At 37.3% G+C, this 25,289-nt stretch overlaps 1 protein-coding gene across 1 annotated transcript in view; it reads left to right on the forward strand.

Annotated features, from left to right (window-relative positions):
- The window catches only part of LOC127855035 (serine/threonine-protein kinase OSR1-like), a 113,825-nt gene extending 91,932 nt beyond the window's left edge, over window positions 1-21,893 (forward strand). The window contains exons 15-17 of the mRNA XM_052390369.1: window positions 10,540-10,608; window positions 14,670-14,731; window positions 15,709-21,893. Of these exons, the coding sequence (XP_052246329.1) occupies window positions 10,540-10,608; window positions 14,670-14,731; window positions 15,709-15,789 (212 nt within the window). The 3' untranslated portion in view covers window positions 15,790-21,893. The remainder of the gene's footprint in view (window positions 1-10,539; window positions 10,609-14,669; window positions 14,732-15,708) is intronic.
- Window positions 21,894-25,289: the final 3,396 nt, after the last annotated feature.

Consider the following 25,289-nt stretch of genomic DNA (forward strand, 5'->3'; position numbering starts at 1 on the left):
ACTTTGGACACAGACACATTGCATGGCAAGGGGTCTTATGGTGATATTTATATCCCAAATTGGGGGATCATGCCATCCGTTGTTTCCCCTACAGTTCCTTTAGTTTACAGGCAGACTTCCAATTCTGGCCAGGACGCAACAACTTATCTGCCAAGCCTTTCGTCTCAGAGTTCACATCCCCAATACTACAAACAACAACAACCACAACTGGTAACCACAGCAAAGAGCCCGCAAGGTGCGTTTGAAGAAATACAGGATTTAGGTGATCAAATCCTTGAGGAACACAAGTTGAAGGCTTTAAACGAGTTGCAACTTTGCCAAATTGGTCGTCAAAAAGTTATGTTAGAATTTGAAAACAAGCAGATTATGCCAAGTTTACCATATTCTGCAAATAATTTGACTCCTGACCATAATTTTGCTTTTGAACATGAGGCAAATGCTGTGAGCACTTTACCGGTTCAGGTGTTACCTATGAGGGTAAATCCTTCAATAACTGGCAGTCCTGTGACAGCTGCCAGTTCTGAATCTACTGATGGTAGGGGTAAAAGGGACTGTGGTGATAAATCAATTAAAAAGGACTTTCCAACAAATCAGTCCATTGGTTTATCAAGTGATGTAACATACAGTAGGGACCAAAAAAATGAAATATTGACAGTGAATGATCCACATGTTCCAATGCCTTTAATCAGCTGTGATTCAAAAGAAGATCTATCACAAGACATTACTGAAAGTCAAACAAATGAAAGGCCTTTGTCAATGAGTTATACCATTTTTAATTTGGCAGAAGATTCCATGACAACCGAGGTAGTAAATTCAAACCTGGCAGCTGAGTCTTGTGAATGTTCTTCTGATGACTTTGAAGAGATATTCATTGAAAGAGACCAAAAGAAAAGCAAGAGCTATAATTCAACTCTTTTGGCACCAAAGAGGGTTTGTGGTCAAGGTTCATTCAGAGGCTTAATCATGCCTAGGTATGCTGCAAAAACAATGGTCCCCCTTTTTATTAAATCAGCTAAAAGAAAATTGGACAAAACAGGTGACCTAGTAAGTGCTAAGAGAGTAAAAAAAGCCAAGACACTTGAAAAGGACAAGACTGAATACCTTCTTCCAGAGAGGAACCTAGCAAGCTGTAAGAACCTAGAACCTTCAGATAATGACCACTTTCTGTACTGTGGAGAATGCAACAAAGAGTTTGAAGGGGACTGCCCTGTGCATGGACCATACAACTTCATACAGGACAAAGAGGTGCCAGAAGGGAACCCCTGTAGAGCTGATCATACTCTTCCAGATGACCTTGAAATTAAAACCTCAAAATTATTTGGAGCTGGTCTTGGGGTATTTTCAAAAGTTGGACTGCAATCCAGGATCATGTTTGGACCGTATAGGGGCGATACCATCTCTGACAACCATAAATCAGAATATTGCTGGCAGATCTATAAGGAAGGCAAAGCGAGCCACTGTGTGGATGCCCAGAACAAGGCCACCTCTAACTGGATGAGATACGTTAACTGTGCAATGACAGAGGCAGATCAGAACCTTGTAGCATTCCAGTACAAAGGAGGTATCTATTACTGCACATTCAAGCCAGTTTCACCAGGAGAAGAACTGCTTGTCTATTACGGAGATAAATACACCAGAGAACTTGGCATCAACAGAGACAAGAACCTGCTCTTCATACCTAAATATGTCAATGGAGAAGGAAGTGACATTTTACAAACTGTCATGGAACAGCAATTAGAAAATGCAATATTACAGAAGAAGAAGAACATAGAAAACACAGATGAAAAGGAGTACAATGGTGTGGTGTGGAATAATACTAGTAAGAACAGTAATAACCATACAGAGAGGTCATACAAGTGTGAGGTGTGTGGTTATGCATGTAAAAAGAGTATTACCTTGAATACACACATGAGGATACATACAGGAGAGAAACCGTACAAGTGTGAGGTGTGTGGTTATGAATCTAACCGGAGTTATAGCTTGAAGACACACATGAGGATACATACAGGAGAGAAACCATACAAGTGTGATGTGTGTGGTTTTGAATGTAACCAGGGTGGTTTCTTGAAGACACACATGAGGATACATGCAAGTGTAAGGTGTGTGGTTATACATGTAAACAGAGTAGTTCCTTGAAGACTCACATGAGGATACATTCAGAAGAGAGACTGTACGAGTGTGGGGTGTGCGGTTATGAATGTAACTATAGTGGTCACTTGAAGAGACACATGAGAATACATGCAGGAGAGAAACCATACAAGTGTGAGGTGTGTGGTTATGCATGTAAAGAGAGTAGTGCCTTGAATACACACATGAGGATACATACAGGAGAGAAACCATACAAGTGTGAGGTGTGTGGCTATGCCTTTAGCCAGATTGGTCACTTGAAGACACACATGAGGATACATTCAGGAGAGAAACCATACAAGTGTGAGGTGTGTGGTAATACATTCAACCAGAGTGGTCACTTGAAGAGACATATGTGGATACATACAGGAGAAAGAGTACAAGTGTGAGGTGTGTGGTTATGAATTTAACCAGAGTACTAACTTGAAGAGACACATGAGGATACATACAGGAGAGAGACTGTACAAGTGTGAGGTGTGTAGTATGCATTTACCCAGATGGAGTCCTTGAAGAGACACATAAGGAGGATACATGCAGACTAGAGACTATAAATCTCTTAGGTGTGTGCTTAGGAGTGTAACACGAGTAAAAACCTTGCAAATACATACTGGAGCTGCACATGTATTGTATGGTTATGCATGTAACCAGAGATGGAACTTGAAGACACACATGAGAATGCATACATGAGAGAGAGAGCACAAGTGTGGGGTGTGTGGGTATGCATGTTACCAGAGTGTTACCTGTCTTCTCCATCAGACTGTTATGCTACTGCAGAGGATTGGTGTGGTTATGCATGTTACCAGAGTGTTACCTGTGTTCTCCATCAAACTGTAATGCTACTGCAGATGATTGGTGTGGTTATGCATGTTACCAGAGTGTTACCTGTATTCTCCATCAAACTGTAATGCTACTGCAGATGATTGGTGTGTGAGATGCTGTTAGTAGTTTGGAAGACATGCAAAAGCAACTTACAAAGTGAAAAATATTAAACATAAATATATAGAAAATTTAGCGTTGCTTAGTGACACTTTACTTAGTGATTTTATGTGTGATAAATATTTTTCATTAAAAGTTATAAGAAAACACTATTTTAAATGAACATAAATTTAACGAAGAAATAAAGACTATGTGTCATTACTGTCAAATCTAAGGATTATTGTTGATATATAAACTTTCTTAGTAAACACCTAAATAATCATGACTTTGTGAGTTGCTTTTTCCTGTTTTCCGAACTACTGACTGCGTCTAATACACAATTAATCAGCAACAGCATAACACATATCTTGAAATCATATTGGTATATAACGTGTATACATGTCATTTTGTTGGAGTTCTTTGTTTTTCAAACCCCTGAGTTATTGCCCTTGAATAAGCACAACAGATCTTACTCATCAATAGCAGGGCCGTACGCAGGAATTTTTGACTGGGGGGGCCTAACCGGGGAAGGTGCAGGAGGGTGTTTCCTAAGCTATTTTCAAGGTGAATTTTAATGCTTAAAAAACTTATTTTGTAATATAAATTCATGAAGTGTGACAAGTAAATTAGTACCTTTCTGAAATTCACAAAAATGTTTAAAGCATCAGATTTCAGAAATGAATAATGTTAGGTGATGAAGGAAAGCACACTTTGAAAATCAAAAACCTTTATGAAGAAATGTATCATAAAGTATGACTGGCATATAACTATAATACTGTTTTAAATCTTTTTTAATTCAAACACCTCTAAAGTTTCAAAGTAAATTCATAATAAAATGTTTATCATCTGCTACACAGCTTTACTTTCACCATCATCAACATAGATAAACCATCAAAATCGTCTACATCTGCGACATTGGACCTTGACAATTTTTCTATAATAACTGTATTCCGCAGGTTTTTTAGGGAACTTTTTAAGATATTGAAATTCGTTCTGGCCCATTGATATTTGGCAAAGTTATGGGCCTTATACTTAAAATTTTCTCTATAATAACCGTTTTCCCAAAAAGTTTTTCGCGGCACATTTTTTCAAAAGGCTTTAAGATATTGACCTGATATTTGGTGTGTGAGTTTACCTACATGACTTACGAATTAAGTATGACTTTCGTTCCGGTCCATTTTTTGGGCGGCAAAGTTATGGGCTTTGGACTTAGACAAATACAATTGCCTGTTCAAATTAATGAATGTTAAATCAACCATCAAAGATGAAGTATTTAGGATCACTGGGGGTGACTGATCGGGGATGTGTGTACAATGAGATAAGAAAACATGGCCTAAGGGCTTATCTCCACTGGCAAGTAAAATAGTGCTAATCCTCTTGTTTATCAGGGACAATAAAACACATCTTCTCTTTTGTATTGAGGGAAAGTGTAATGTTGGCCCTTTCATGAGAGAAAATTGCAGTAGGTCCATTATTTAAAAAAAATCCTAACTTGACAGCCAGCTGGGGAGGGGGGGTCGGGCCTCAGGGCCCCTGGCCTACGTTCGGGCCTGCCTAGCCTTATTATAAATAGTGTTTGCATATTGGATAATTGTAATTAAGACTTCATAGAGACGGGAAATATTCATAATGTCGTCCAAGGTGCAATTGTAACCATCTTATTCTCATTTCATCTTGTTGACAATTAAAGGTTGAAAATGTGTTCCATGTTATTTGTTGTTCTATTGTTTTCTTGTCAGTGTGCTTTTATATTGTTCGGCGTAGCTGTATTAAGCCAGCTTTTCACCTTACCTGACCTTTGTAAGTGTCCAATAAAATTCAAATAAAATTTCCCCGAAGCTAGGTACGAATGAATACACTTCATTTATTCCATTGGCTGATTTGAGTATACCACCAGAACATTGGAAACATATCTGCGTCTTTGTTACACTGTTCTTCTGCATGAAACAATTTTATCTCTAATGAAAAGGCTTAATAGATAGAACAGTTTTACACTCAATTCTTGACATCAATACAGTTTGTGCGTGCACCTTTTATTTTCATAGAATTACGATTGCAAAAGCGTTTATACTTAAAGGCTATGTTCTCGTATTTAGTACTTACTTCCATATTCCTGTCAACATGTAAACATGTAAAAGTAAAAAGAGCAGTGGAAGCGAGGCGTCACTTTAATGGATTGCATTTCAACCCGCGAGGTATCGAGTTTATATACAGGTCATCACCGAAGTTCGCGGCCAGTAAAATAATCGTTATATAATAAAGACGCTATCCACGAACTAGGTGACCTGGAATTTTCTCTAGACCAGAAATATGTTAAATGAAGATATTCAGCAATATAATTATGGTATGTCATTTAATGTGTTTTCAACAATACAATGATAAATAGTATTTTTGATTAATTTAACAATAATTATTCCACCATATTGACTAATGTATTCAGCATGGGCGCGATGATTCTCGATACTGTTAATAATCGAATCAAATGGCAATGCCCGACAAACCACTAAAACAGGTTCCTATAAATACGGATACTTCGCGTGTGGCCGGTTGACTCATATGTTTTAATTTCACTTCCATTCTTCTTTTTGTTTTCTGTTTTGTTTCTATAGGTTTATGACCTGCAATATGTTATAATGTAAAATAAGCCGCGAAAACTCCGAGTAACATCCCGTACTGCGTGTGATGCAGCTAAGAACTGCACAGAAAAAGACATTCGCTATCCTTGATCTCATTCATTGAACTATCAATGCCGTATATCGTTTTTAAAGATATTTCTTGTTTATAATTCGGATATTCTTATAAGCTCATCTATTTTTTGAAAAAAAATTATGAGCTATTGTCATCACCTTGGCGTCGGCGTCGGCGTCCGGTTAAGTTTTGCGTTTAGGTCCACTTTTCTCAGAAAGTATCAATGCTATTGCATTCAAACTTGGTACACTTACTTACTATCATGAGGGGACTGGGCAGGCAAAGTAAGATAACTCTGGCGTGCATTTTGACTGAATTATGTGCCCTTTTTATACTTAAAAAATTGAAAATTTTGGTTAAGTTTTGCGTTTAGGTCCACTTTTTTCAGAAAGTATCAATGCTATTGCTTTCATACTTGCAACACTTACTAATTATCATAAGGGGACTGTGCAGGCAAAGAAATGTGACTCTGACTGGCATTTTGACAGAATTATGTGCCCTTTTTATACTTAGAAAATTGAAAATTTGGTTATGTTATGTGTTTAGGTCCACTTTATTCCTACAGTATTAAAGCTATTGCTTTCATACTTGCAACACTTATTAACTATCGTAAGGGGACTGTGCAGGCAAAGTTATGTAACTCTGACTGGCATTTGGACGGAATTATGGGCCCTTTGTACTTAGAAAATTGAAAGTTTGGTTAAGTTTTGTGTTTTGGTCCACTTTACCCCTAAAGTATCATAGATATTGCTTTCATACTTGGAACACTCGCAAACTATCATAAGGGTACAGTAAAAGGACAAGTTGCATAACTCTGGATGTCATTTTTACGGAATTATGGCCCTTTTTTGACTTAGTAACTTTGAATATATGGTTAATTTTTGTGTTTCGATCCACTTTACTTCTTAAGTATCAAGGCTATTGCTTTCAAACTTCAAATACTTTCATGCTATCATGAGGTTACTGTACCTGGCAAGTTTAATTTTACCTTGACCTTTGAATGACCTTGACTCTCAAGGTCAAATTATTAAATTTTGCTAAAATTGCCATAACTTCTTTATTTATGATTAGATTTGATTGATACTTTGACAAAACTACTCTTACCTGACATACCACAATAGACTCCACCCAAACCATCCCCGTGCCTCCCCCCTTCCCCCCCCCCCCCCCCCCCCCCCCCCCCCCCCTTTTTTTTTTTTTTTTTTTTTAAGATCATCTCACAAATGACCACCACATCCTCACACTATACCCCCCCCCCACCCCACCCCCTCCCCAATTTTTTTTTTAAACGGTTAAAAAACAAAACTATTTATTTTCATTATTTTATGTTTGAAATACCGCCCAACCATCGCACCCAAGAATCCCCCCCGCCACCACCACCACCCCCCCCCCCCCCCCCCCCCCCCCCCCCCCCCCCCCCCCCCCCCCCGTTTTTTTTTTTTGTTTTTTTTAACACACTATACCCCCCACCTCACCCCCCAATTTTTTTTTTTAAACGGTTAAAAAACACAAATATTTCTTTTTATTATTTTATGTTTGAAATACCATACAACCATCGCACCCAAGAATCCCCACCCCCCCCCCCCCCCACCCCCCCCTGATTTTTTTTTTCCCTTATTTCGGCATTTTTGGAAGATAATGTAATAAATGTCCCCAACCCCACACAATGCACCCCTCTTCACTCCAACCCTCCCTCCTTTGTGATTGAAAATGAGAGTCCCTTCACCTTTAAAAAGAAAATAGATGAGCGGTCTGCACCCGCAAGGCGGTGCTCTTGTTTGTAATGGAGAACCCATAAAACATATGCAGATTTGTTAAAGCAAGTTAACATTCAATATAATGTAATGTATAATGAACAAAGGTTTGCACTTGTCACTTTCATTTTACAGCTAGTTCTGAAAATAAAAGTATTAAACATGTTCTCTCCCTTTGTTGTTTAATTAAAAAAAATATTGCAAAAGCCCAAACGGATTATGTGTCCAGTTCGTGTGAAATATAGATTCTTAATGTGACGGAATTATAATGGCCCTTTTTTTACTTAGTAACTTTGAATATTTTGTTAACTTTTGTGTTTAGATACACTTTAATTCTTAAGTATCAAGGCTATTGCTTTCAAACTCCAAATACTTTTTTACTGTCATGAGGGTACTGTAACTGGCAAGTTGAATTTGACCTCGACCTTTTAATGACCTTGATACTCAAGGTCAAATAAAAAAAATTTGCTTAACTTCTTTATTTAGGATCAGATTTGATTCATACTTTGACAAAACAACACTTACCTGACATACCACAATTGACTCCACCCAAACCATCCACCACGCCCCACCCCAGAATCCCACCATCCCCCCGCCCCCCCCCCAAAAATAATTGTTTTTCCTTTTTTTTTCTTATTTTTGAAAGATCATCTAATAAATGACCACACCCCCACATTATTCCCCCTCTCCACTCCCCCTAAAACACACAACAATTTTTTTTTTTGAAACATGGTAAAAAAAAAAAATATCTATTTTTATTATTTATGCCCCCCTTCGAAGAAGAGGGGGTATATTGTTTTGCACATGTCGGTCCGTCCGTTTGTCCGTCCTTTCACCAGATGGTTTCTGGATGATAACTCAAGAACGCTTAGGCCTAGGATTATGAAACTTCATAGGTACATTGATCATGACTCACAGATGACACCTATTGATTTTGAGGTCACTAGGTCAAAGGTCACGGTGACCGGAAATAGTAAAATGGTTTCCGGATGATAACTTAAGAAGGCTTATGCCTAGGATCATGAAACTTCATAGGTACATTGATCATGACTCGCAGATGACCCCTATTGATTTTGAGGTCACTAGGTCAAAGGTCAAGGTCACAGTATTCTGAAATAGTAAAATGGTTTCCCGATGATAACTCAAGACCGCTTATTCCTAGGATCATGAACTTCATAGGTACATTGATCATGACTCGCAGATGACCCCTATTGATTTTCAGGTCACAAGGTCAAAGGTCAATGTCATGGTGACTCAACTTAGAAAAATGGTTTCCGGATGATAACTCAAGAACGCTTACGCCTAGGATCATGAAACTTCATAGGTACATTGATCATGACTCGCAGATGACCCCTATTGACTTTCAGGTCACTAGGTCAAAGGTCACGGTGACTTGACACAGTAAAATGGTTTCTGGATGATAACTCAAGAAAGCTTACGCCTAGGATCATGAAACTTCATAGGTACATTGATCATGACTCGCAGATGACCCCTATTGATTTTCAGGTCACTAGGCAGCGATTTTCCTTGTCCAATTGGGAAAAGTACCGGTACCGGTCCAATTGGGAAAAATTGAGTCGTGAAAACCTCAAAATTGGGAAAAAATCGAGTCGTGAAATCCTTAAATTGGGAAAATCGCGTCGTGAAGTTGGGGGTCTTATTGAATACATCATACAGTTCATACTTAATTGAACATACCCATTAAAAGAATCATTTGCAGGCATGCCTTAATGACCATTAAGTAATTAAGTTGAAATAAATTACAAAATATTATAAAGAACACACAAAATCAATTACAAGTTGTTTTAATCTCTTGTTAAGCAATGTCTCTGTCTTTCATTTTTTTGAAAATTTCAACAATCTTTGATGTTTGATCATCTATCAGTTGCTGGCATACCTCTCTGCACAGCATCATTAGTGCTGTCAATGTGTCGTGTGATAGACGGTCCCGATTGTTTGTGCAAAGATTGTTCATTAGACTGAACACCCTTTCCACAGAGGCAAGGTTACAAACCGACTTAAAACAGTACGCTGCCTGCCTGACAAAAGAACCGGAAACAGTAACGACACTATTGATTGCACGCGCTGAATAAAAAAAACCAAATTAATCGAGCGCGTGGTAACACACAACTATACGATTTTCTTTGTTCGCTCGCCGAAAGTTGGGTTTTGTTACGAAAATTTCGGTCGTTTTGAGAAAAAATTCGGACGTCGATTGGGATTTTTTCAGATGCCGTTTGGGAATTTGGGAATTTTTGCTTGATTGGGAAAGTACCGTTTACCGGTACTTTATAAAGAAGGAGGAAAATCGCTGCTAGGTCAAAGGTCAAGGTCACAGTGCTATAAAACGTATTCACACAATGGCTGCCACTACAACTGACAGCCCATATGGGGGGCGTGCATGTTTTACAAACAGCTCTTGTTCATTTTTGAAAGACCGTCCAACCATCCCACCCAAGCTATTGCTATCAAACTTGAAATATAATCTTATTAGTTTGTTTTATGTCTTTACAAATGTTCAATAGATTGTTGAAAATATACCTGAACTCAGAATCGTCTATAATTTACCACTTCTTTAAAACATTAGCAATGAATATGTTTCAATTATGGTCTTCTTCCAGTTAGAATATGACTATATTACCTTGACCTTATTGAATAAGAACAATTTTCCAATGATGGCTTACGTTATACTGTCAAGCACTCGAAAAGTCGAGCACGCTGTCTTCTGACAGCTCTTGTTACTTTTATGCTCATCCCTCAATTTGTGCTCCTTTTTTATTACTTGAAACTGCAGTCTTGTGGAAAACACCTATTAGATCGGAAAGGGGGAGGGGCTATGATTAGACTTTATTTTATATCTATGGTGTATAATATGGGTTAATATATGTGAGCTGTGTTTATATTGTCTGCATAGCGATATTTAAATTATCACTACACCAATAAAATACCAGCCGTGAGCCGTGCACAATTAGTTATAGGTGGGGGTTGATATAAACTGATAAAAAGTACCAGGATGATTGTCATGTTGTTGATACACAATAATATTATGTTTCAGACTCCTCTGACAGTGTATCCAGGGAACTGGTTGAGGCTGGTCTTGTGGATGGGAAAGACATGATAGTTGGTGTGTAACCATGTTTATTAAAGGTTTAGTGGCTAAATATATAAAAAAAATACTGGGAAAATCATTGTTCTAAGTAGAAGTTCAGATAAAAATCAGAACAGATATAACGATCAAATGCTTGTTATCCCTGCCGAAAAAAAAATCGAAGGGGATATAGAAATTGGTCCTGTCCGTCTGTCCGTCCGGTTGAAACTTTGTCCGGAGCATATCTCCAAATCTATTCAATGGATTTACTTTAAACTTAGAATATAAACAGATGGCAACTAGGAGAAGTGCAGTGACCAAGAACCATAACTATCTACCTTAGTTTTTGAATTATCTCCCCTTTTATGTAACTTAAAAGTAAATTTGTGTAAGGAGCATAACTCTAAATATACTAAAGGGATTTACTTGAAACTTGAAATATAAACAGATGGCAACTAGGAGAAGTGCAATGACCAAGAACCACAACTCTATCTACCTTAGTTTTTGAATGATCTCCCCTTTTATATAATTTTAAAGTAAATTTTTGTCCGGAGCATAACTCTAAATCTACTGAAGGGATTTACTTGAAACTTGAAATATAAGCAGATGGCAACTAGGAGAAGTGCAGTGACCAAGAACCACATCTCTATCTACCTTTGTTTTTGAATTATCTCCCCTTTTATATAATTTTAAAGTAAATTTTTGTCCGGAGCATAACTCTAAATCTACTGAAGTGATTAACTTGAAACTTGAAATATAAACAGATGGCAAGTAGGAAAAGTGCAGTGACTAAGAACCATAACTCTATCTACCTTAGTTTTTGAATTATCTCCCCTTTATATAACTTTAAAGTAAATTTTTGTCCGGAGCATAACTCCAAATCTTTTCAATGGATTTACTTGAAACTAAGAATATAAACAGATGGCAACTAGGAGAAGTGCAGTGACCAAGAACCATAACTCTATCTACCTTTGTTTTTGAATTATCTCCCCTTTTATATAACTTTAAAGTAAATTTTTGTCCGGAGCATAACTCTAGATATACTAAAGGGATTTACTTGAAACTTGAAATATAAACAGATGGCAACTAGGAGAAGTGCAGTGACCAAGAACCATAACTCTATCTACCTTAGTTTTTGAATGATCTCCCCTTTTATATAATTTTAAAGTAAATTTTTGTCCGGAGCATAACTCTAAATCTACTGAAGGGATTTACTTGAAACTTGAAATATAAGCAGATGGCAACTAGGAGAAGTGCAGTGACCAAGAACCACATCTCTATCTACCTTTGTTTTTGAATTATCTCCCCTTTTATATAATTTTAAAGTAAATTTTTGTCCGGAGCATAACTCTAAATCTACTGAAGAGATTAACTTGAAACTTGAAATATAAACAGATGGCAAGTAGGAAAAGTGCAGTGACTAAGAACCATAACTATCTACCTTAGTTTTTGAATTATCTCCCCTTTATATAACTTTAAAGTAAATTTTGTCCGGAGCATAACTCCAAATCTTTTCAATGGATTTACTTGAAACTAAGAATATAAACAGATGGCAACTAGGAGAAGTGCAGTGACCAAGAACCATAACTCTATCTACCTTTGTTTTTGAATTATCTCCCCTTTTATATAACTTTAAAGTAAATTTTTGTCCGGAGCATAACTCTAGATATACTAAAGGGATTTACTTGAAACTTGAAATATAAACAGATGGCAACTAGGAGAAGTGCAGTGACCAAGAACCATAACTCTATCTACCTTAGTTTTTGAATTATCTCCCCTTTTATATAACTTAAAAGTAAATTTTTGTCCGGAGCATACCCCTTTACTTGAAACTTGAAATATAAACATATGGCAACTAGGAGAAGTGCAGTGACCAAGAACCATAACTCTATCTACCTTAGTTTTTGAATTATCTCCCCTTTTATATAATTTTAAAGTAAATTTTTGTCCAGAGCATAACTCTAAATCTACTAAAGGGATTTACTTGAAACTTGAAACTTAAACAGATGGCAAGTAGGAGAAGTGCAGTGACCAAGAACCATAACTCTATATACCTTAGTGTTTCAATTATATCCCTTTATTTAATTTCAAAGTTAATTTTTGTCCGAGCATAATGAATAATCTCCCTTTATTTGTTTTTACAAATATTATTCTACTCTCAAACAAATGTTGTCATACAAGCAAACACATTTTGGCGGGGATTTGGCACTACTGTGACAAGCTCTTGTTTTCTTTCAATATTTGATTTTTTAGAATATTAGAATCATTAAATGCCCATGTTTTCTTTCAATATTTGATTTTTTAGAATATTAAAATCATTAAATGCCTAACTTGATTGCTTTCTCTTAAAATCTGTGAACTTAAAACTTGTAATTGTAAAAAGAAACACATCTGTATGACAAATAACATTTTTATGCCCCCCTTCGAAGAAGAGGGGGTATATTGCTTTGCTCATGTCGGTCTGTCGGTCGGTCGGTCTGTCCACTAGGTGGTTATCAGACGATAACTCAAGAACGCTTGGGCCTAGGATCATGAAACTTCATAGGTACATTGATCATGACTCGCAGATGACCCCTATTGATTTTGAGGTCACTAGGTCAAAGGTCAAGGTCACGGTGACCCGAAATAGTAAAATGGTTTCCGGATGATAACTCAAGAACGCTTAGGCCTAGGATCATGAAACTTGATAGGTAGATTGATCATGACTCGCAGATGACACCTATTGATTTTCAGGTCACTAGGTCAAAGGTCAAGGTCACAGTGACCCGAAATAGTAAAATGGTTTTCGGATGATAACTCAAGAACGCTTAGGCCTAGGATCATGAAACTTGATAGGTAGATTGATCAGGACTCTCAGATGACCCCTATTGATTTTGAGGTCACTAGGTCAAAGGTCAAGGTCACAGTGACACGAAATAGTAAAATGGTTTCCGGATAATAACTCAAGAACGCTTAGGCCTAGGATCACAAAACTTGATAGGTAGATTGATCATGACTCGCAGATGACCCCTATTGATTTTCAGGTCACTAGGTCAAAGGTCAAAGTCACGATGACCCGAAATAGTAAAATGGTTTCCGGATGATAACTGAAGAACGCTTATTCCTAGGATCATGAAACTTGATAGGTAGAATGATCATGACTCGCAGATGACCCCTATTGATTTTCAGGTCACTAGGTCAAAGGTCAAGGTCACGGTGACCCGAAATAGTAAAATGGTGTCCGGATGATAACTCAAGAATGCTTATGGCTAGGATCATGAAACTTCATAGGTACATTGATCATGACTGGCAGATGACCCCTATTGATTTTCAGGTCACTAGGTCAAAGGTCAAGGTCACAGTGACAAAAAACATATTCACACAATGGCTCTCACTACAACGGAGAGCCCATATGGGGGGCATGCATGTTTTACAAACAGCCCTTGTTAACCCTTTCCCACTCAGAAGCAAAGTGAAAATGGATATTTGCAAACAGCATAAAACCAGAACAGTCTTCAAGTGCTCATCAATATCTAAGGGTTGGAAATGAAGCCTTTAAAACTTGAATACAGTAATAAAGGTCTTTAATTATACCCCCTCAAACAAAGTTTAGGGGGTATATAGGAGTGAACTTGTCTGTCTGTCTGTCGGTTGGTCGGTCGGTCCGTATCAAGTGTCCGCTCTCTAATTCAAGTTGTTTTCATCCGATCTTCACAAAACTTGGTCAGATGTTGTATCTAGATGATGTCTAGGTCAAGTTAGAATATGGGTCATTTCGGGTCAAAAACTAGGTCACCGGGTCACTTAGTGTATTTTAAACATTGAGCATGGTGTCTGCTCTCTAATTCAAGTAATTTTCATCCCATCTTCACCAAACTTGGTCAGAAGTTATATCTAGATGATGTCTAGGTCAAGTTTGAATATGGGTCATGCTGAGTCATAAACGGTGTCTTTTAGTGTGTCAACGCGGCATGTGGGGGTATTAGTCACGTCTGTGACAAAGCTCTAGTTCAATTTAACTTTCTAAGGGACTTCAAATGCTAAAAATACGTATCTAAGTGGTAAAGGGTCAAGCTATTATATCTATTCAAACTTAATTTAGTGTTGTTTTTTTTCAGTGGCAGCTAACTTACAGAAGATACTGGACAATAAACTTGTAAAAAGTCTAACTTTTGCATTGGTAAGTCACTTCACAGTATCGATGTGTGTAAAATACGCATGCATAATTGAAGAGTTACTGATTGCTAAAAGGCATCACTAAATAATGAGTGCTTTATCTTGTCAATTGCAGATGTATTTGTAAAATTGATCATCAACAGCATTCCTTATGATTGCTTAAAGTGTTACACTGGTACTTTTTATGCTCCCCCAAAAAATTTTGGGGGAGCATATAGTCACCTCTTCATCTGTCCGTGCGTGTGTCCGTCCGTGCACAATTTTTGTCCGGGCTATTCCATAGCAATTAATGACCGGAATTCAATTAAACTTTATGGGAAGCTTCACTACCAAGAGGAGATGTGCATATTATCAGCCGGTTCTGGTTGGATAAATTTTCACAGAGTTATGGCCCTTCGAAATTTTCCATTAACTGTACATATAGTGCAATTCTTGTCCGGGCTATTTCTCAGCAACTAATGACTGGAATTCAATGAAGCTTTGTGGGAAGCTTAACTACCTTGAGGAGATGCGCATGTTATTTGTGGGTTCTGGTTAGATGACTTATTTAGAGAGTTATGGCCCTTTGAAATTTTTAAGTTGCTAAACCATCCATCGTATTATTTTTTACAAAGTTATGCCCCTCAAGACGTTTCCTTTTATCTGAATATATAGTGCAATATTGTGACAAAAAAAAACTTTTGGGAGCATCACCCGTCTCCGACGGTTTCTTGTTTTTGTCAGCTTTGCCACAAAGTGTTTAACAAAAAGTGTTTATTCTTAAAAATGTTATCATAGAACTTCCATATAGTAAAATTTATATGCATGTTATGTATGTCTTTATTTAATTGTTACAAAGAGACGATTGAAGTGTCTTTTGCTGATGTGTTTATGTTACCAATGCGCAGTGTTGGTATTACAACTGTCAATATTGGCCCTGTATGGGACTTTGTATATATTATTCTAACAACATAGCTGCATATTTCTGTGACCTCTTTTCAGAACTCTGGTTGTGCACCGCATGAAGCCCCCTGTGATAAATCACTGATCGGATTCGCCCAGTTGACGATCAATGAAGCATAACATTTCCAAAGAATTAGTTACTTTATACAAATTATCGTCCAAATTGGCGTCAACTGAGTGCTTCACTGTGTATTGATGGTCGCATGGAAACAAAACAATGTCTGCCAATTGTGTTTATTAGAATGCCATAATTTTAAATGGATCTGCTTTGTTTTGTTATAAATGTAATGTTTGTTAATCTTACAACGATTATTTGAACAAATATGTAACTTGTATTGGTATTTCAGGGATGCAGTGAAATTTGTGTAGACTCTAAATTGATACATTGAACGTGTTTTTTTCCTTGTTACCATCAGTTAGGTAATTGACTTAAAGGGATCTTTTCACGCTTTGGTAAATTGACAAAATTGAAAAAAGTTGTTTCAGATTCATAAGTTTTCGTTTTAGTTATGATATTTGTGAGGAAATAGTAATACTGAACATTAACCATGCTCTAATATAGCCATTATATGCATCTTTTGACGATTTTAAAACCTAAAAATTATAAATCGTTGCAACGCGAAACGATTGAATAATTTGGAGAGTTCTGTTTTTGTCGTTAAATTTTGTGAAACTACGAAGATTGCTTATATAAGGTATAAAATACGTCAAGAATGTGTACTCGGCGGAATAGCTCAGTAGGCTAAAGCGTTTTTACTTCAGGACTATGGCAGGACTCCAGGGGTCACTGGTTCGAAACCTGCTCCGGGCAATGTTCTTTTCCTTTTTTAAATTTTTTTCTTGATATTTTACTGGAGCTTTTACGATCCAATGTTTACATTTATCAATATAAAGCATTTAATGAATAAGTTAAAAAAATGCCAAAATCTGTGAAAAGGCCCCTTTAACCCATAAAAGGCGTATAATTGTGGATGGTTGATACAAATGAATGAATTTATTTCAGTAAAGTTTCTTTAAAAAGTTTCCAAAAGTCATAGTTTGCTCACATAATAATTCTCAGAATTTTACTACGTTACTTCATAAGTTCTTTCTAATTTTTAAAGAAAGATATCCACTTTCTTCCCATTTTATTATTGATTAATTCAGCTATGGATACATGTTGAAGGAAAAATGCCAGCAAAATTCTGGTATTGTGGTTCAGTGTAATTGTTTGCAGAAGCAGAGAGACATATTTGATAAACTTACACTACAAAGTTCCAAATGATTCAAGCAAAATATTGCCAAATGTATAATGGTTTTGAAAAAGGGAGAAACACTACAAAGTTCCAAATGATTCATGAAAATGATGCCAAATTGATATTTGTTTTCAAAAAATGGGAGAACAAGATTGTGTTATTAGTCTACATTAATGTGCATAAAACATTTTAACAAAGCAAATACTTCACATGTAAAAATATGGAATTTGTTATACTAGTATCTTTTAACTAAAGGTTTTGTTTTCTTGTTGTTAAGTGACTACTAGATTGATGTTTTAACACAAATTACAAGAATTTGTTTTTGTTGCATTGAGGCTATTTCTTTTGGTTTAGATATCTATAATGTGTTTAGCTCACCTGAGCATAATAGTAACATGCTCATGGTGAGCTTTTGTGATCACTTTTTGTCTGTCGTTGATGGTTCGTAGTGCCTAATTAGCGTTTACTAAAACTGATAAAAACTGAGCTGTTCTGTCAGGACTTAGTTTGGTGACCTGGGGACGTTGGCCATTTTTAACCAGGTTTTCCGAAGGAAAAAACTGGTTATTAGATTGGCGAATGCGGGCGGGCTGGCTGGCTGGCTGGCGGGCTGGCGGAACAAGCTTGTCCGGGCCATAACTATGTCGTTCATTGTCAGATTTTAAAATCATTTGGCACATTTGTTCACCATCATTGGACAGTGTGTCGCGCGAAATAATTACGTCGATATCTTCAAGGTCAAGGTCACACTTTGAGTTCAAAGGTCAAAAATGGCCATAAATGAGCTTGGCCTGGCCATAACTATGTCATTCATTGTGAGATTTTAAAATCATTTGGCACATTTGTTCACCATCATGGTACGGTGTGTCGCACGAAAGAATCACGTCAATATCTCCAATGTCAAGGTCGCCACGACTAAAAATAGATTATTTTTTTTTAAACAAACTTACAAAGGGGGTTAATTTTGTTTGTTCATTTCAAAAGTTCAGTTTGAGTTTTCTCCCTTTATCAGATTTTTTTTCACAATGAAAACCTGGTTTTGTGACAATTTTGTCCCTTGTGATAAAATCTTTTGTTATTTGCAACAGTCGGATCTGTCATGTATTGTTTCATGATGTCTTAGTTAAAAATGTCAATACTTAGATGAAGGACTGTTGTCAGTTAGCGACCTAAGTGACTAATCTGTTTACCCAGAAAAAGTAAGATTTGGATTAAACAACTGATGTTATAGGACAGTTGGATATGTAGAAATACTCAAACAAACATAAAATTAAACTTTATTTAAAAAAAATATTGTTGATTGTCTCACTATCTCTCAGAGTGTCTTTGTTTGTCACATCTATATTTGTTGAGTCACCAGACTAAGGCTTGATTGGTAGTTGTCAGCTTGGGTACTACTTAAATTAACCTGTGGTACTCTTACGTATACTGAAGTGTACCATGGGAATGGAAAGTATATAAAACGTACCCGGGAATTTTAAGTCTAATTTGGTCGTTTTCGGCTTCTTATTTTTCAAATTAATTATGGTCATATGTATGTTAATGTTGCTGTTAAATGGCATGTATATTTTGTAACTCATACTCTAAAAGCATGTTGAGGCAGGTTTTTTTTTTTTTTTAAAGATATATTTTTTCCTATCCAGTAATGCGTTTTACGACAGCGGATTTTGGGTGGGAATAAAACTTGGGTACAGTCCAGATTGGCCGCATACTTTTAAGTATATTTTCCGAACCCGGGGTACATTTAAATATACTTAAGAGTGCTCAGAGTACGTTTAAGTAGTACCTGCACCGCCAATGACCAATCAAGCCAGACTAGGCATCATATGGGAGTAACTTATGAGAGTAGCAGTTCCCCTTCCCCTTGTGTGGAGCATAACTTTTTAAACTGTTAAAGCTATCAACATGAAACATCATACATAAATCTATTTGAGACGTGTAGTGTACAAGAACTGATGCTATGCATCACTGAGTTCTGGCGTTAATGCCCTTCTTTTATTTTCATACCGTATTTTACCATGCATAGCGCGCAGTTTTTTACCTTCAAATTTTAAAATAAAAATTCAGTGCGCGTAATACATTGACACAACGCTTTCCTGGTTGCTAAATTGCAAAAAATCCATTTCGTAATCGTAAATCTTCACAATTGCCGCCATTTTTTTTATTGCAGAAAACTACACCCTATAATGTTATAGACTGAAAGGGCCCTTGTCGAAACAACAAAAAGCCGGAAAGGGTAGGAATGAACGGGGTAGTAACAGTTTTGACAAAAATTAAAAGATGAAAAAATGTCTTTGTTGGTGTTTTCACACTTCTTTATTGATTGTTCATTAAAAAAAATCGAGGTATATCAATCCCCGCGTCGTCGCGGTATTGTTTGTTTTTGTTGTCATGAAAACTCGTTGATTTACAACGCAAAACGTCTTATCTGATCGTATAAACGCTCCCTACTTTAAAACAAAACATTAAGCACCCAAAAAACTCAGATTAAATGATTGCGCAATATAAGAATGGCGGCCATTTTCGGCCCAATTTTCAGGTTTTTGATCTTGAATTCTTTTTTTTTCTCCATTTTTGCTTTAAAAAATCGCATGCGTGTTATACATGGGAGCGCGCTATACATGGTAAAATACGGTACTTCCTTTTTGTCTCAAGCCTTACTCTCAGGCTTTCAAAGATACTAATTTCAACTACTTCCATATGATCATCAGCTCTGCATCGCCTGGTTTTGGAGTTACAGCCCTTGTTAATTGTGATACTTTTTCTTTTTTGGAACGTAATTCTTAAATTCTATGAAAGCTATCAACTTGAAATTCATACATAGAAAGATCTCATGAAAGACAACCCTTACTTTGCATTTCATTCTACTTATAACCCTATGAAAATTTGACTATTAAAATTTATGTGACTTATTCCAGTTTTTTTTTAATTTCTTACATTTAAAATTAGTGATTAGAGTTCAGTGCATTTAATCATTTGTCCGCAACTCATTTTTATAATAATATGTCTTGTTATTATTTGAAGTGTTATAGCAGTTAAAATTGTGTTCTTCCGCAAATGTTCTATGTATTTTTCTTAAAATGTTACTTATACACACTGATTGTGTTGTTTTGTAGTTCTTAATGTTAAATAACAACTTAAAAGAAATGGGTTATTAATATTGTATTCTGTTGTCGAAACAGTCAGATCTGTCATGTATTGTTTCATGATATCTTAGTTAGTAGTGTAAATACTTAGCGACCTAAGTGATTAATCTGTTTACCCTGAAAAAGTATGATTTGTGTTAACATACCGCTGTTATATGACAGTTGAATATGGCGAAATTCTCAAACAAACATAAAATTAAACTGTATCTCAAACAGCAAACATTTCTAAGCTTTTAGAGGTTTTACATTTGGGTTTTTAATTTTGGATCCAAATAATGGTCTGAAACTGTGATTGTAATGAAGGTCTAGAAATGCTTGTTATACAGTCAAGGATTGAGAAAGGAACTGTTTAAGATTTCTGTGTCACTATCACGTGCAATAGAGGGATGCTCAGTCCTTGATATTTAAATAATGCAATTAACCTATGAGCAGCGCTGTGGAAAAACAGGGCTTAATGCATATGTGTTAAGTTTCGTCCCAGATCAGCCTGCACAGTCTACCTAGGCTAATCAAGGACAACTCTTTTCAGGTTTATGGAATTTTTCATTTAACAACAGTCTCTTCTTAATGAAATCCATTCTAGGAGGAAAGTGTCGTCCCTGATTAGGCTGTGCGGACTGAATGAAATCCATTCTAGGAGGAAAGTGTCGTCCCTGATTAGGCTGTGCGGACTGTAAAGGCTTATCTGCAACGATGCTTAACACTTATGCATTAAGCCCTGTTTTTGTCCCCTACCGGTGAAACCGGAGGGGTATTATGGTTTGCACTCCGTCTGTCAGTCTGTCTGTCAGTCTGTCTGTCTGTCAGTCTGTCAGTCAGTCCTTCACACTTTTCTGGATCCTGCAATAACTTAAAAAGTTTTTAATATTTTTTCATGAAACTTGAAACATGGATAGATGGCAATATGGAGATTATGCACGTCATTTCATTTTGTTCCTATGTCAAAAATTCTGGTTGCTATGGCAACAAATATATTATTTTTTTTAATACTGACAATGGTTGAGTTTCACCGGTAGGGGACAATATTGCTTGGCAATCTCTTGTTGAGTTTCACCGGTAGGGGACCATATTGCTTGGCAATCTCTTGTTGAGTTTCACCGGTAGGGGACAATATTGCTTGGCAATCTCTTGTTGAGTTTCACCGGTAGGGGACAATATTGCTTGGCAATCTCTTGTTGAGTTTCACCGGTAGGGGACAATATTGCTTGGCAATCTCTTGTTGAGTTTCACCGGTAGGGGACAATATTGCTTGGCAATCTCTTGTTGAGTTTCACCGGTAGGGGACCAGCTATTGCTTGGCAATCTCTTGTTTCAGAGTGCGGCTCATATATTAGTCGCATTTTGAAAAAACTGGGCATAATTAAGTCTCTTCTTAGCAAAAATCCAATTTAGGCGGAAAGTGTCGTCCCTGATTACCCTGTGCAGACTGCCCAGATTTCTCAGAACGCGACCCATATATGCATTAAGCCCTGTTTTTCCATAGTGCGGCTCATATATGTATGGGGATGATAATTTCAGTATTTAAAGCTTTAGTTTGTGTTGGTGATAATGTTAATATGTGCTGTGTTTTGAACAACGCTTGTTCTTATAGTATGAAGTGTTTGTTTTTTTGTTCAATCATGTTCATGCCAAAAACGTTTGAAATTTCTTGTCTAATCTATTTGTCACAAGCTTATGCTAGTATATTATAATCATCAACACTTTAAACACTTACCTCATTATCTGGATAAGAAATTTTCTGATTATTTTTTGAATTACAACAATAATATTTTGTGAATATACTTAGCATACTTTCAACTTATATGCTTATTAACAAAAACTCGGAATAAATATTATTATTTTGTTTTATTGTTTTTCATCATTTAGCATTCAGAAAGAGTGCATTTATAACTCCAAGATGCAATTTATGTTAAGTCCAGTTATGCGTCTAATATCCGAGGTAAATCAAACTTGAGATTTGTTAAAAGTTTGGGGCAAATGTGAATTAAAGCGTCAAGTTCCAAGTACCGTTTCTTTTTTCCAAAATATTTGAAATTTTGTGTAGATATTATGTTATGATGTGATACCCAAAGAATAATACAGGTATTTATTATGTTGACAAATCATCTGAACTCCGGTGTCATGGGCAGAAAGCTTACTGGTACAGTGTGTGTGTTTTTATTGTCCCCTACCATTTTAACCGGAGGGGACTTATGTTTTGCGCTCTGTGTGTCTGTCTGTCAGTGAGTCTGTGGGTCTGTCTGTCTGTCACACTTTTCTGGATCCTGCGATAACTTCTTCATTTTTTTTCATGAAACTTAAAATATGGATAGATGGCACTATGGACATTATGCACGTCATTTAATTTTGTTCCTATGTCAAAAATTCTGGTTGCTATGGCAACAAATAGACTAGAAATACTGCTAAAAATAGTGTTTTTCTGGATCCTGTGATAACTTTAAAAGTTCTCAATATTTTTTCATGAAACTTGAAACATGGATAGATGGCAATATGGACATTATGCACGTCATTTTATTTTGTTCCTACGTCAAAAATTCTGGTTGCTATGGCAACAAATTAAAACAAGAGGGCCATGATGGCCCTGAATTGCTCACCTGACTAACCAAATACAATCCCAACCCAGATTTCATCAAGATAAACATTCTGACCAAATTTCATAAAGATTAGATGAAAACTGTGACCTCTATTGTTTACACAAGGTTTTTCTATAATTTGACCTAGTGACCTAGTTTTTGACCCCAGGTGACCCAAATACAATCCCAACCCAGATTTCATCAAGATAAACATTCTGATCAAATTTTATAAAGATTGGATGAAAACTGTGACCTCTATTGTCTACACAAGGTTTTTCTATTATTTAACCTAGTGACCTAGTTTTTGACACCAGATGACCCAAATACAATCCCAACCCAGATTTCATCAAGATAAACATTCTGACCAAATTTCATAAAGATTGGATGAAAACTGTGACCTTTATTGAATAACTATGACTATGGAATCACTGGATACTGTTTTCACTACCTCAGAGCTTTCCCAGAGGGTCGCAAGATCCAGGTCAGGGTCGATGGGGAGTTATCAGAGGAAGCCATAACCAACCGCGGCACCCCCCTGGGGTCCGTTATATCCCCAACTCTGTTCTCCCTCATCGTAAACGGCCTAAGTGATGCCGTAAAAGACTCAGGAACGGTTATCTCCCAGTTTGCCGACAACTCGGGCACTTGGTTAAAGGGGTCTAACATGTTACGCTTGCAGAAGAGGGCTCAAGCAGGCTTAGACTCCATATGGAAATGGTCCATTGAATGGGGATTTAAAATTTCTCCAACCAAAACCCAACCAAAACAGTAGGAGTATTATTTGGTGACCAAATTCAGCACTCTTTGGACTTAAATTTAGGCCGCACCAAAATTATTTTTGAAAAAGTGGTGAAATTTCTAGGTATGTACCTAGATAAACAGTTAACCTTTACTCACCATTTCAAATATTTGGCAGAAAGGTGCGAAAGGGATCTAAACTTAATGAGAATGTTAAGAGGCACAGGTTTCGGATCAGATAAAAATAGCCTCTTAACTCTCTATAAGTCCCTTATACGTCCAAAGCTAGATTATGGAGCCCAGATCTATGCATGTGCAAAGCCAAACGCCATAAAAATGGTTGATGCCATTCAACACAAGGCCCTTAGGATAGCTCTGAGAGCCCTAAACTGTACACCGGGTGAACTGCTTGAAGAGGAGGCCGGTATGCTACCCCTTGACTTGTGCAGAAAACAACAGTCCCTTAACTTCTGGGCCAGGGCTAAGTCTCGGCATGGCTCAAACCCTGTAAACAAACTTGTCGGGACTGGCACCTTCATCAAGGGTAAAATACTTGAGCGTAAGCATGTCGCCCTACCATTTGGTGCAAGTATTAGGACCCTTGTTGAAGATGCCGGCCTTGACAAGGTACCTGTAGCAGACCTGAGGCCCTCCAAGACCCCCCCTGAATGCTTGGACCCATTGATGTTGACCTATCACTCTCTAATAAAGAACGAAAACTGACTTGCCACAACTCATCAAGTCAGAAGCTTTCTCACTCATAGATAATAAGTATGCTGAGCATCTAAAAATCTATACAGACGGCTCCAAATGCCCTAACTCTGGTTTGGTAGCCAACTCTTTTGTAGTTCCTTCGAAAAATATTACCAAAACGCACAGGCTCAGCAACAATCTCTCTATTTTCTCAGCAGAACTTTTGGCAATTAAATACTCTTTGTGCTGGATATTGGTCAATAAACCTACTAAAACTGCTATTTTATCAGACTCAATGTCATCTCTTGAGTTTATAAAAAACAGAAATAGCAGGTCTAGACCTGATATTTTAACTAGCATTTTAGAACTTCATCAACAGTGCCTAGACAAATCTTTAAAGGTCACATTAGTATGGTGTCCAGCACATGTCAACATCAGTGGGAATGAACAGGCTGACAGGGGGGCTAAGGAGGGCCTCTTGAGGGGGGCCTTAGATGCTGGGGAACCCCTGGCGCCTACTGAGATCTACTCCCTGGCAAAGAAATTTGTCGTGGGTCAGTGGAATCTCCGGACTGACAATTTGGCCTCCCGTCGACATACTTTTTTTTCAGACCCGTGAAAACTCTCAGGCCGCCTGACAGATACTCAGCAAGCATTGTGCTTGACAGAGCCATCACGCGCCTGAGGATGGGAACCACCCTTTTACCAGGTGGCGCGGGAAAGTATGTCCTCGGTGTAGACCCTGCATGTCCTAGGTGCCAGGAACCCCTCACTGCGCCCCACATGCTGCTGCACTGCCAAAACCATAAGGCGCAGAGGGACCACCTCGAAGCTTCAATGCACTCCCATGGACTAGTTTTAAACCTTTCCAACGTGCTAGACCCCAAGGGAGCAGCTAGGGGCCCGGTCTTCTCTGCCCTCGCCAAATATCTTCTAGACTGTCAGATAACTGACAAGATCTAGGTCATTGGGGGAGGGAGAGCAGCCAACACCCACCCTATTATTCAGTCATGTGACTGATTTGTTTTAAACTGTGTTATTTTTGCACAAGTCTAACATAGTCATTGTTAGTGTGTTGGATTTGTGTCATTTTGACACAACTTTGTTTTAGTTTTTAACGGGATTATTGTTCAACCTTGCCCTTTCTAAATCAGGCCAATGGTATTGACCTGGTATTCCTTATTTTAAAACTTTTTTTATAAGAGTATGACGTTAGGTCACCATTTACATTCTTC

The sequence above is a fragment of the Dreissena polymorpha genome, chromosome 13, assembly GCF_020536995.1.
Source record: "Dreissena polymorpha isolate Duluth1 chromosome 13, UMN_Dpol_1.0, whole genome shotgun sequence".
NCBI classification, from domain to species: domain Eukaryota; kingdom Metazoa; phylum Mollusca; class Bivalvia; order Myida; family Dreissenidae; genus Dreissena; species Dreissena polymorpha.